This window comes from Ipomoea triloba, chromosome 11 (genome assembly GCF_003576645.1).
Source record: "Ipomoea triloba cultivar NCNSP0323 chromosome 11, ASM357664v1".
Classification (NCBI taxonomy): domain Eukaryota; kingdom Viridiplantae; phylum Streptophyta; class Magnoliopsida; order Solanales; family Convolvulaceae; genus Ipomoea; species Ipomoea triloba.
Window position 1 is genome coordinate 14,001,121 of NC_044926.1, and position 13,103 is coordinate 14,014,223.

A 13,103-nucleotide genomic window follows, 5' to 3' on the forward strand; every position below is an offset into this window, starting at 1 on the left:
TTTTGCAAGAAAATAAAAAAGTACTCCCTCCGTATGCCAGCTAGTTTTGAATGTCACCAAGGGTACTTTGGGAAAAACATAGAATTAATAGTGTTTATTTTAGGAAAGTGGACATAATTTTGGGACGGATTAAAAACAAAAGTAAGACAGGTAAAATGGGACGGAGGGAGTATTATATTGGAGTTTTTCGCAGTTTTGGTCCCACGACTATAGTGGCACTATCAGGTTTGTACCACGAGTTTCAAACATTACATTCCAGGTCCACGACTATTGATTTGTAGTTAAAATGGTCATTCCGGTCTATTATCCGGCCATTTCTCACCAGAGGTTGAATTCTACCCTTTTCACCAAGGTTAAAAATGTCTTTTACATTTGAAACCTTCCCTTTTGACCTTCTATTTTGTTGACTATCTAGCGAGAATCCCCAATCTGGCAATTAGAAAGAAGAAAACCAATTGCGAGAGAGACGATCCCAATCTGCCATCCAAAGAAGAAAACCAATTCAACACGCCATCCATTACCAATCTTCATCTTGTTTATTTCTAAGAAAATGTAATGGCTACATCCTATGCATCATCCTTCGATTATGAAAGAGAGACTCGGGCTAGGGCTTTTGGCGTGTCAATTCCAACAACACAGTGTAGATGTGGGAATCAATTAAAGGTAATTACTTCATTGACAAATGAAAATCCTGGGCGAAGGTTTTGGCTATGTCCAAACAATGGAGTAAGTTTCACTAATTGATTGCATATTCAATTCGTATTTAAATTTTTATAATTTTTTTAAATCTATTTTGAGGTTGGTAATGTAGAGTAGAGGATGTGGGTTCATTGAATGGTTCGACCTCCTATCTGTAAAAGGTCAAAGAAGATCATTCCAGGGCTGCTTAAGAGATTGAATAAACAAGATGAAGACTTGAAGTCATTGGAAATGAGGCTCAGATTGGCTGGAAATTGTGGAAGAACAGTTGATAAATCTTGGTTTAAGAGTAGGCAATTTAAAGTTATAGTAATGCTAATTATAGGTGTTGTTAGTGTTAGGTTCTTCAGTAGTGGCATAAATGTGTCATGTAATTGTAAACCTTTGAATCAATCGATGTGATGAATTAGAAGCAAAAATGTGATGCTTTAGTCGTGTTTTTCATTTCTGTGTAATGGAATATGTTTTGCATTGAATGAAATGGTTCTTAGTTTGTCTACTGAAAGCTTCTTGGTTCTTACTATTTGATTTGTTATGATTTTTTATTGATGATATGAAATGGTTCTTAGATTGTCTGTTGGAAGGTGTTGATGAGCATAAAACCCTCTGCTGCCTATTAACCATAAATTTGGTCCCTATTATGCTATGTGATGGTCATCAACCATAACCAAAAACCCATGAAGCACTGATGCTTTAACCATAAACCATACACAAAGGCTCATAAACCATTGCTGCCTAAACCAGCCTAACCAATAGAAAACAAACCAATTGTATCAACCATAACCAAAAACCCATGAACCACTGCTACTTTAACCATAAACCATACACAAAGACTCATAAACCATTGCTGCCTAAACCAACAATAACCAATAGAAAACAAACCAATTGTATGACCATAACCAAAAAATTGCATTAACAGTTTTGGCTTCACTGTTTGACAAAATAACATGCTTAAAACCATAAGCATGTTTTGGCATCATAGTATTAAGGTAAATAAACATGCCTAAAGCAACTAAACCAAAAGAAGCCACATTACATATTGGCATCAAAGTTTGACAAAAAACCAGTACATTTTGCATTCAAACATCAGTCAATCAATATTAATTGGTTCCTTGCTATTTCCACAAAACTTCATCACATTAGAAGATCTGGTTCTGTACTTTCTTTTAACTTGAAGTTTGAGTCTTGGTTTTTTTTTTTTCTGGGAAGGAGGTGGTTGAACTTGGACTTCTTGTGGTTCAAATAGGACTTGATCTGGTTCTGTAACCTGAGCTTCAATCTGAACTGGATCTGGTTCAACATGAACTTCAATTTAAATTTGATCTGGTTCAACATGACCTTGTTCCACTTGATCTTCTTCCACTTGATTTGCTTCAACCTGGACTTCATTTGGTTCTACTTGTTCTGCTTCACCCTGGACTTCATTTGGTTCTGTAACAAATCCTGCTTGTTCTGGAATGACATTTGAGAGTGTAAGATCATCAAAGTTAAATGAACTTAAGGCCATCTCAAAATCAATCTCTTCTTGGGTTAAGACATCATGTGTTTCTGATAGGACTGGAATGTAAACAGTTGGCTCAGCATTTTCCTCCACTGGTGGCTTAGTAGCAATCTCAACATGTTGTGGCATCTCAGTTCTCACCCTTCTCCTTCGATTATTCTACAGAAAAGGATCAAATAAATTGTAGCAAAACACAATGAAGTAAAAAAAACATTAAGGCAAATAGAATACAGTGAATAAACTTTACCAGTTGCTCAGTTGTGTGCTCAACAGTGGTGTTCTCAACAGGCTACTCCTTCTTGGATCTCACCCTTTTCCTTGGATTATTCTACAAAATGGGTAATATCAATCCATGAACTCAACTGAATACAGTAAAGTAAATACAATGAAATTAAAAAACTTTACCAATTTTTCTGCCAAAGATGGATCATTAGGACATCTCCTGCTGTTGTGTCCTGGTTGTCTACAGTTGGAGCAATGTAACTTGATTTGAGATCTTGCAACTCTTTCCCCATCCTTTGTGATCCCATTCTGACTCTCACCTGCTGATTTTTCCTTAACTTCTGTGGCCTCCCTACTCTGGCAGTGTACAAAGGAGGTAGGGGTGGATCTTTTTCACATAAAGGCCAATCATCACAGCTAGCCATTGGCCTGATACATCCTTCATAGATCTTCAAATATGTTGCTTTAGAATAATAGGGATGGATGTAGTCATTTATAGGGCCCTTCCCATGCTTAAGCCAAATTGCACATACAGCATGTTCACATGGAATTCCAGTGAGCTCCCACTTTCTACATGAACAGGTTCTTCTTTGCAAATCCACTCTATGTTGTGCCTCATACATACCTCCTATCTCAAATAAATATGTGTCACTTTGATAACCTGTATAACCAGCTGCCCTTTCTCAATAAGCTTAACCTTCTCCACAATCCTATGGCAAATATTGTCACTCCACTTACTCACTTTTTCCCTACTAACAAAGAGCTTGGTCATAAGCTGCTTTCTAATTAATTCAAGGCACAAAATGATAGGTTGTTTTCTTGCATCAATAATCACAGCATTAAAACTTTCACAGATATTGTTCACCAACATATCACAATGAGAAATAGTTGTGAAATGAGACCTACTCCATTCTGTTAGACTCTTGTCAGATAACCAAGCATATGCATCCTCATCCAACTGTCTAAGTTTCCTAATGGCATTTGTATATTTGGGCACAGTTGTTGCTCTTGCACACTCCCATAGTGCATCCTTCAAAGCCTTTCCTTGAAATCCTGCAACCTTCATATTCCCATGAAGGTTCCTAACACAAAATCTGTGTTTAACTCTAGGCATAACCTTATGAAATGCTGGTATTAAACCCTTTTGTTTATCTGACATGAAGGTAAATTCATGTTGATTCCCATCACTGATTTCTAAGTCTCTTTTTAACAGCTGTAAAAACCACTCCCAAGACTGTTTTGTTTTACCCTCAACAATGGCATATGCAACAGGGAAGATGGAGTCATTAGCATCAATGCCAACTGCAGTTAGAAGTAACCCCCCAATGCCATACTTCAAATGAGTTCCATCTACTCCCAAGATTGGTCTACAGAATTTGAAACTCTTCCTATATCCTTCCCAACACATGTACATTCTAAGAAATCTTTTTCCTCCACTCGGTTCAATATTATCACTAAGTTTCACCTCACATGTTGTCATAGGATTTGTCCTTTTAATTTCTTTGCAATAACTCCAAATTTTCTTGAAATTGTCCTCTTGATTACCCCTAATATGGATTTTAGTTTTCTTCAATGCTCTATAACCTTGGTAGGTACTAATATGAAACCTTTCATCTTTACACACCTTTTGCCTAAAATCCTCCATTTTCCAGTCATCATGGTGTGCAATCTCTTTGCACCACCTCTTTGCAACCACAGTAGAAGTAGCTCTAGAATTTTCAGAAGTCCAACAACAATCATCATGTCTATTTGTTAGTCTAAGGATGCTCCAATTTAAAGAATCCTGCTGCTTTCTTAGAGCTACTGTCCAAGCACTACTACAAAAATCACATATAACGTCGGAGATATAACGTCGGTTATATCAATAACCGACATTATATGTTAAAAAATTTTAAGAAAATCTTTTAACGTCGGTTGTTTACTAACAACCGACGTCAAAAGTGACTAATAAAAAATAATTATAATATTAAATTGTTAAACGCCATCGTTTGAGCAGGGAAAAAGTTGATGAACTGATACGACGTCGGTTTGGGATATAACCGACGTCGTATTAGTTAATAATTTGTTAAAAAATCCTACAAAGCCGACGTTGTAAGGGTTTATTTTGTAAATATATAAACCCTCAGGCCTTAGTTCGTCTCTCACAGAACACATAGCCGCGCACAGCCCACCGCCATCCGCTCTTCTCTTCTCCGTCGGACCATCCATCTCCATCCGCTCTTCTCTTTTCCGTCGGACCAGTCACCGCCATCCGCACCGCCCCGCAGCTGTCGGACCAAACTCTTCTCTTCTCCTCTTCGTCTTCTTCTCTCTACAGCCGTCGGACCAGCCACCGCCAGCCGCACCGCCTTTCCGTCGCTCAGCCGTACTTCCGCAACCACCTACATTGTGAGTTGTATATTTTTTGAATTATTATTTCAATTTTTGAATTTTGGAGTTTGACAAATTTTAGGAATTTTCTAAGATAACCGAGTTACAAAGAAATTAAAATTGGGGGTCTGTTGAGAGAAAAGATGTGCAGTGTGTGTTCCTAAGAGTTGTTGGTGTGAGTGTAGCTAAGTTTTGTCTATGTGAGAATGCCTTGCTCTCAAAATATTTGTTTTTTGCTAGTGATATGCCGCATTTCTCCTCCAATCTGTTAATTAATTTTGGATTTTTCTGGCCTGGATATGCTGCAGATCTCACTAGGTTTTGTAGTCTTTTAACTATTTTTCCCATTATGAACTAGGGCTATAGCTTAAGTTAAGCTGTGTAAAAAAATGCACTAGGATGCTTGTGGTTTTGTCTCTCCACTCGCTTACAGTTTTTGTTTTGATTATTCTCTTTTGTTCCCCTTCTATACAAATTGACTCATTGTGCCAATCTTTTACAAGAATTAAAGGGAACCTGAAGCTATGTACAAAGTTCCTAACTATATACTATATGTTTTTTTNTTTTTTTATAAATAAATAAATATTTTAGTAAGTATCTTGGTCTTGGGGCTAATTTACTTGAGATGGATAAATAATATGTCATTATTGAGCACTTGAATGTGCCACAATTTCATATGATTGTCTCTATCATCTATTCTTATTTTCATTAAGCAAGGGGTTTACATATTCTTTTTCTTATTTGTTTATTACCCAAAAGTGAGTGTGATGTCCTTATCCTGCATGTACAAGGAACTCCTTTATTACTTCCTATGCTGCATTTTTCTAAATTTATTGGTGCATTTCCCAAGGAGTTGCACATTAGTTCTCATGTGATAATGTGTTACTGAGGCTTCTGTTACGAATATAATTCTTGTTTTGCATTGTAAAGTTGAAAGTTCTATGATATGCTATTATAATGTTCTCTCAGTGTATTTATTTACATGAATGCTGCATATATAGGCTTGAAAATCTAGATGTAATGTTAAATCATGGTCCCAATGCTTGGAAGCTATACAACCAAAGACTGGAGGCTTTTTTAGCCAGGTAAGGCTCACTGCTGTTTAAGGTCTTTCTCCAAAGATAGCCTAGACTATTTTCTGATGCTCAATGTTGTACTGAGATGCTGCAGAAATGATTTACTCTTTATATACAAGTCACAAATGAAAATTTGGATAAGTTCACATTATAGACCTTTTCATATTGAGTTTGGGACTGAATCATGAAATTCTGTTCCAGAATGCAGTCACAGGCTGTTAAGTTAAATGAAGAGATTGAAAGCGTAAATCGAGAAAGGAAATATCACCAGGTAACCATTTATGTCATAATAATTTATTTTTTCATTGAGCTCAATATGTTGATCTTTTATGCATTCTTTGATGATTGATCAGCAAAACACTGCATACGAGCTGAATTCTTTGTCCACACAATGGAGTGAGCTCTGTTTGTAAAATACAGAAATCCAAGCTGCATGTTATCAGATTCAAAATCATATTGAAAGGCTGAAGGAGGAAGCTAAAGAGAGGTATTTGACCTTTTTTTCCTTGGTTAGGGATTGGTACTGTGTTCTTCTGCTAGTATCATTGCTTAAGGTAGTATGAGTTGCTAACATTCTTTCATCAGAGGCTGGGATCTGGAAAGTAAAATGGAGAATGGTTCATTGTTCTCTGCAGAAAAGTGAGTTGTGGTATGTGATTCAAATTACTTCCAGTTTTCAGCTTTAAATTTTTATTTTTAAAAATTTTAAATGATGGCTTGCACTATTTTACATGATGGAAAGAAGAGAGAACAGATAATGTAGGCATGCTTTAGAGTAGTTGAGATATGTGCAGTAGGACACTAAGACAGTAAGACCACACAATTTTATTAGCATATCAGCTTACAAGAAGTTTGTTTCTAGTTATTACTATCTTAAATTGGACTGCCAAATTTCATGTCAATTTAAGCTCTGTATTCTGCTCGGTTTTTGTTGGATGATATGCTTAGACTTGGAACAATTCTACTTCTTCCTCAGCATAAAACTTTATATTTTAGTGTATTTTCTGGACTCTGCTTCAAAGACATGGCATATTCCTTGTTCTTTGCCTTCCCAATAATCATTCAATTGCTTTTTTAAGTCACAGCATCCCAGCTGCATCTATTTGCCCTCTTTCAGATTGGAGATATATGTTAAACAGCACAAAGGTAAATTATCTATGGAGATAAATGTGTGATGTACAACTTAGAACAAGAGATAAAAGAGAAGAAATTTGGCTTGAATCTTGCTAGCTTTTCTCTTCAAATATAATGGAAATTTTATATTGGCTTTTAGAGGTTGGAATTATACATATCAAAGCTAATATTCATAAAACATTTTAGAGCCTCATTTACTAGATTAATTGTTTATTTCATTTTTTGTCTTTTCTTATTTTTCATTTGAAAAAAGCTACGTGTGCAAGGCAAGGATATCATTGTATTTAATTTATTTCATCAATGTTCTTATTACTTTATTTCATCTTCTCTGATAAATGTTGCATTTAGAAGTCTACATGTGGTCTAAGGCATATACTATTAAAAGTTGGTATGATCACAGCAGTGGCATTTTATACAAGTGTATGAGACCCTTCAGTATTTTGTTTTATTTTGTTTCTGCATGCATACAGCTCTCCCAAAGAGGATCCTGGGCTTAGTATGTCTGAGAAGAAGCTTATCATCGGTGGAGGCATATCAAAAGAATCTGTGACCAACATTCCATGGAGGCTTAGTATGTCTAGGCTTTCACTGTCTGCAAGGCAAGGACACCATGTCATTCTCACTTTGATCTTGTAATGCAGTTTTTTATTTGTGCTTTTCTTTCACATCCTTTTAGTCCTGTATGTTTCATGTGGTACACAAAGTGTAGATTCCTAGCTCCAAAACTCATGTTAAATTTTAGGCAGTTATGCATTTTCTATTTTTTATGTTGCTATTGAAACTTATTTTGGAGACCAGCATCAGGTTGTTCACCCACACCATACCCTTTCCCATGTTTCTCATTCATTAGCTGATACTGATTCGCTACTTTTTTACTTTTTTTTTAATTAAAACGAGAAACGGCGTCGATTTTTTCGAAAACCGACGTCGTAATTATAATTTTTTTTAATAAAACGAGATATAGCGTCGGTTTTTCCGGAAAACCGACGCCTTATCTCTACATTTTTTTAAAAAAAGAGATACAGCACGCCGTATCTCTATCTTTTTAAAACAACATACGACGTCGGTTTTTTTGACGTCGTATGTACTTATTAAAAAATTAAAAATAATATACGACGTCGGTTTTTTAAAACCGACGTCTTATAATTTATTTATAACGTCTGCTAGAACTACGTCGGAAAAAAAACGACGTCGTATGTCCAAAATAACCGACGTTAAAAGGTATTTTTGTAGTAGTGAAGGACAACTACTATGCGTACATTTAACAACTAATATTTCTTTAATAACCGACGTTAAAAGGTATTTTTGTAGTAGTGAAGGACAACTACTATGCGTACATTTAACAACTAATATTTCTTTGTCATTCTTAACAATTTGTATATCTTTCCTATTGTTAAAGGCATAGTTGGTGACAGCATCCTTAAACTCTTGTTTGCTTGAAAAAGTCAATCCTAAGACAAAATGAGGCATTTCCATATCAGTTGCTGCCCTAAAAACAGGCCACTTACCCTCCTCATCACTATCTGAGTCCTTTAATGATGCATCATCAGATAGATTTGGTTCATCTAAATTTCTCTCCCAACTATTCACAACAACTGGTTCATTACCATTACCATTCTCTTGTACCCCACCAAACTCAACTGTGGAATCAACATTTTGGTCAAATTCTAAGTCATCTAAATTTGATGTGTTACCATCCATTTCATAATCACTATGAGAAAAATCATCTGATTGCCCATCACTTTCATCATCACCTTCACTACCATTATCACCTAAATTATAAATACAATAATCAATAAAATTATGCACAACAAAACAAAGTCAACTTCACAGTGGTCCACATCTACTGGACAATAACTAACACAGTAATTAATATTTAAAGAATAAACACCATCAACACATGGTCCCCATTCACAAAAAATACAATTAAAGAATTTACTGGTCCCCACACAAGAACAAGAATATAATACTCCAGGCATGCACTACAGTTGAAAGTGAACAAACATAGTGCATATTAAAGTAATACTCTCCCATTGGCAGGACCACTTTAATTTAAACATTCAGTACAAAGTAAAAAGCTAAAACAGTGTAATATGTCGTTAATGGCTTTTATGTAAACAAAGTGCGAAAAGTTCCAATAAACACCACAAACAGCTACAATCATAACTTCACACCATAAAAACACCCACACATATAGAGACAAATCAAATTTTTGGACATTGAAAACTTACCACCTTGCAGCGACTGACTTCTCAACCAACGTGAACTCATTCTTCTATTTCCACCGTGGAGAACTTCAGAGCTTCAAACTTAGATTGAATCTTCAGACACAATAAATCGCAATCCAATGATGCTATCGATTCGAATTTACTTCAGAGTAGATGTTAGGGTTTTGTATTTGGAAATCGAATTGGGTCTTCTTGAGGGTTACTTTGTTTTTTCCTATTTTAATTTCAATGTGGAAGGCTTCAAATGTAAAAGACATTTTTAACCTTGATGAAAAGGGTAGAATTCAACCTCCGGTGAGAAATGGCCGGATAATAGGCCGGAAGGACTATTTTAACTACAAAATCAATAGTCGTGGACCTGGAATGCAATGTTTGAAACTCGTGGTACAAACCTAATAGTGCCACTATAGTCGAGGGACCAAAACTGCGAAAAACTCTATTATATTGTAAAGAAAGTCACCTCAACATATAAATAACTTAGTTAACTCTAGAGTAACAAATTGTGAGCAAGGGCAAGAAAATAAAATCACAAAAAAATGTAAATATGTTTAATTGAAGATTAATTAGTTTCACCAAGTTGCTGGGTATTGACTCTAATACTGTTGCTGCATAGTACTAAAAAAAAATTAGTTTCATTTTATTGAATATTTTAATTCTTTTGTATTTAACCTTTATTTATTTGAACTACGGTAAATTTTCAAATTTTATAGAATTATAAATTATAAATTATTATATATTGATTAAAAATTATTTTTATTTTTTCCCTTGATAATTATTAACAAATAAATGTTCAACATTGTCAAGTGTCAACAAAACATACAATATTTTCAACATCTAATCTAATCTAATCTAATCTAAAATCTAATAAGTGTGAATGAAAGTTATAGTCTTCATTTATGTTCGTTTTTTTTATACATTATGTTATAAGTGTTGTAGTATATAATATTTTGATAAAAAATATCCCTACCGTTCTAACTTCGGTTATCTTCTCCAACTAACTATTGTTGCCGCACTATGCATCCACCATATATTTTCTTATCTTCTTCAATGGTAAAAAATTATAGACATTATATATTAGAGTACTATATAAGTCATTTCCTACAGTATAAATATCAAATTTATAAAGTTGGTTTACATTATTATTATTATTATTATTATTATTATTATTATTATTATTATAATTATTATTATTATTATTATTATTATTATTATTATTATTATTATTATTATTATATAAATATCTAAAATGTAAATAAATCTAAGATTTTAATATAGAGTATTAATATTGTGCATCGCGCATAGAAAATACTTGTCAATTTATATGTTTACGTATTTTGCATTAAATTTTTATTATTATAATACATATACTAAACTTAATTTCTTATTTTTAAAAAGACAAAATATTAATACTAAGGGTGTGTTTGGTTCGCACATGAAATCGGAACCGGAATGGGAAAATCAAATACTTGGCAATGGTATGAGTTTTGGCGAAAGTATTTTGCATGTTTGGTAGTAGGGTAGAATTGGAATAATTACCAATATTGATGTTTGGTTATGTATGACCCTATAATGGGAATAAAGGTTTTAAAAATACAAAAACAAAAAATCAAAACAATTTATCCTAATGTAATGACATCCAAAGCACCAATATAAACACACACAAAAAATCAAAACAAAAATCTAAAAGTACTAATCCAAACTTAAAAATCATATTATCAATAAGACGGAATGATAACTTTTTGAATTAGGGAATGAGGTTTTTAATTGAAGTGATAATCAAATTTCATGGTTGTATTTTAAAAAGTTGCCAACCAAACACAAACTATGATTTTGATTCTCATTCCTAGTGTGTAAACCCATAAACCAAACATACCCTAAGTATAGAATTTGAGATTTTAATATTGATATTTAATGTTCACCCTACTTTGCTTGATTATTAACTTTAAATTATTCTTCAATATCTGAATTTACTTAATCATCAATCTTGAATCATGCATTCTTCCATCTCCTGAAAATATTTTCTAAATTAAAATCATTCAAATAAATATTAGTCAATTAACTATTTAAAATGCAAGGAATTAAATCATTTAATTAGTACAAAAATACTTAGGACAAAAAAAGTTTTAAATATTAAGTATGTGATCAAGTGTGTGCATTTTATGTGTTATCAATCCTAGCAAAATTTATTGAGTTATGAGCACCTATTAAAATATTTTAAAAGTTAAATTTCTTACCTTTCCTCCCAAACTTCACCCATGTGACCAGTTAAGCTGCTCATGCGGACAATTTCTTACCTTTATTAGGGAAATAATGTCCATTCACTAATGAGATGAAGACTATATATATATATATATATATATATATATATATATATATATATGGGTCATGTTCAGGTGTGGCCGTGCTCTCCCGTGCGGCCGTGCGGTTAACACCACTCAATGTTACGAAATACACCACTCAATGTTAAGAAACACACCACACAAATATGCACTGTGGTGTGTTTCTTAACATTGTGGTGTGTTTCATTGTGTTTCATTGTGGTGTATTTCTTAACATTGAGTGATGTATTTCGTAACATTGAGTGGTGCGTGATGGCACAGCCGCACGGGAGAGCACGGCCGCATTTGAACCAAAATCTATATATATATATATATATATATATATGATACCTTTGATTCTTTACCCCTTTTTACCCCATACTTTAACCATTTTTTATTACAAAATGATTTAGTTGAGTGTAATCTATTATTTGTTTGTGTGGTTTGATGTTTCTAGATAAAATAGGTCACAGCGAATAAATAGGAGGCTTCTTGGAGCATAATGGAACAACTTTGGAGGCCTAGATTTCACTAAAAGATGATCGGAGTAGCGGGACGCGAAGCGGAAGGAAAGCTGAAAATTTGAACACATGCGGCCTAGCATCCAGCCGGACGTCCCATCGCCGAATTCGCCCAGGCATCCGGCCGGATGCTAGGCCAAATGTCGCGGGCCCTGCACATTTTAAAAGCTATTTTCTGCATTTTGAGGAATTCCGAACCCTAGAGAGCTTAGAACGATTTTTCCTCATTTCCTTAGCACTTATTAGCCTAGATTAGCTTAGATTTACATTAGAGAACACAATTTGGAGCTTGTATTGAAGATTTGGAGTGGATTTCACCAACTCTTCCCCTTCATTTAATATCAAAAGTGGTCTATTTCTTCATCTCTTCTCTTCTTTACATTTATTGAGCATTTATGATTTCTTTGCTTATTATTGTTATTCTTACCTTAGAAATGAGTGAGTAGTCCCTTATATGGGTTAGATTAGGTGTTTATTATTTCTATTGATGCTTGTTATGTGATTATTGCATAAAGGGGATGAACACCCATTTAGGGTTCTTGAGTTTGAATTGGGTTTATTTCTATCTTTCAATGATTAATGCGCAATGATTGTTGTTTGTCTTTGGAAAATCTTCCATCTCAATAGGAATTGAATGGAAGATTTGAGCATTCCCAATCTCAAACCCAATTTCCCTTCTATGGAAATAGGGGTAGGTTGGGGCTTAAATAGAGGAGGATGCCAAGGTTACCATAATCCTTGGTAGACCTTTTCTAGCAAATACGGGTGCTATAATTGATGTGAAGAGGGGCAAGTTGGTAATGGAGGTGTCCGAGAACATAATCGAGTTTGATATCTTTAATATGGCCAAACATCAACCATCTTATGTTGATGAGTGCAAGGTGATTGAAATCAAGGAGAAAAATGTTGAAAAATTGCAAGGAAATCATGATGAAATTGAAGTTCCATTGAAAGTGTCAACCTAAATTGCAAGGAAATCATGATGAAATTGAAGTTCCATTGAAAGTGCCAACCTCAACCGTGGCAAAAGATGT

The 13,103-nt window shown here is 34.3% G+C and overlaps 1 protein-coding gene across 1 annotated transcript; it reads left to right on the forward strand.

Moving 5' to 3' along the window:
- Nucleotides 1-4,079: 4,079 nt before the first annotated feature.
- On the forward strand, nucleotides 4,080-7,164 carry LOC115995961. Its single transcript, XM_031235108.1, has 6 exons — nucleotides 4,080-4,173; nucleotides 4,549-4,810; nucleotides 5,794-5,877; nucleotides 6,070-6,139; nucleotides 6,222-6,355; nucleotides 6,454-7,164. Exons 1-5 carry the CDS (start codon nucleotides 4,080-4,082, stop codon nucleotides 6,279-6,281), a joined length of 570 nt encoding a protein of 189 aa, XP_031090968.1. The 3' UTR covers nucleotides 6,282-6,355; nucleotides 6,454-7,164.
- Nucleotides 7,165-13,103: the final 5,939 nt, after the last annotated feature.

Coding starts and splice junctions, on each gene's coding strand:
- LOC115995961 (XM_031235108.1), top strand. CDS start 4,080: ATGGTGTGCAATCTCTTTGCACCACCTCTTTGCAACCACAGTAGAAGT. Junction 4,811..5,793: donor CTTCCGCAACCACCTACATT/GTGAGTTGTATA, acceptor CTGCATATATAG/GCTTGAAAATCTAGATGTAA. Junction 6,140..6,221: donor GAGAAAGGAAATATCACCAG/GTAACCATTTAT, acceptor ATGATTGATCAG/CAAAACACTGCATACGAGCT.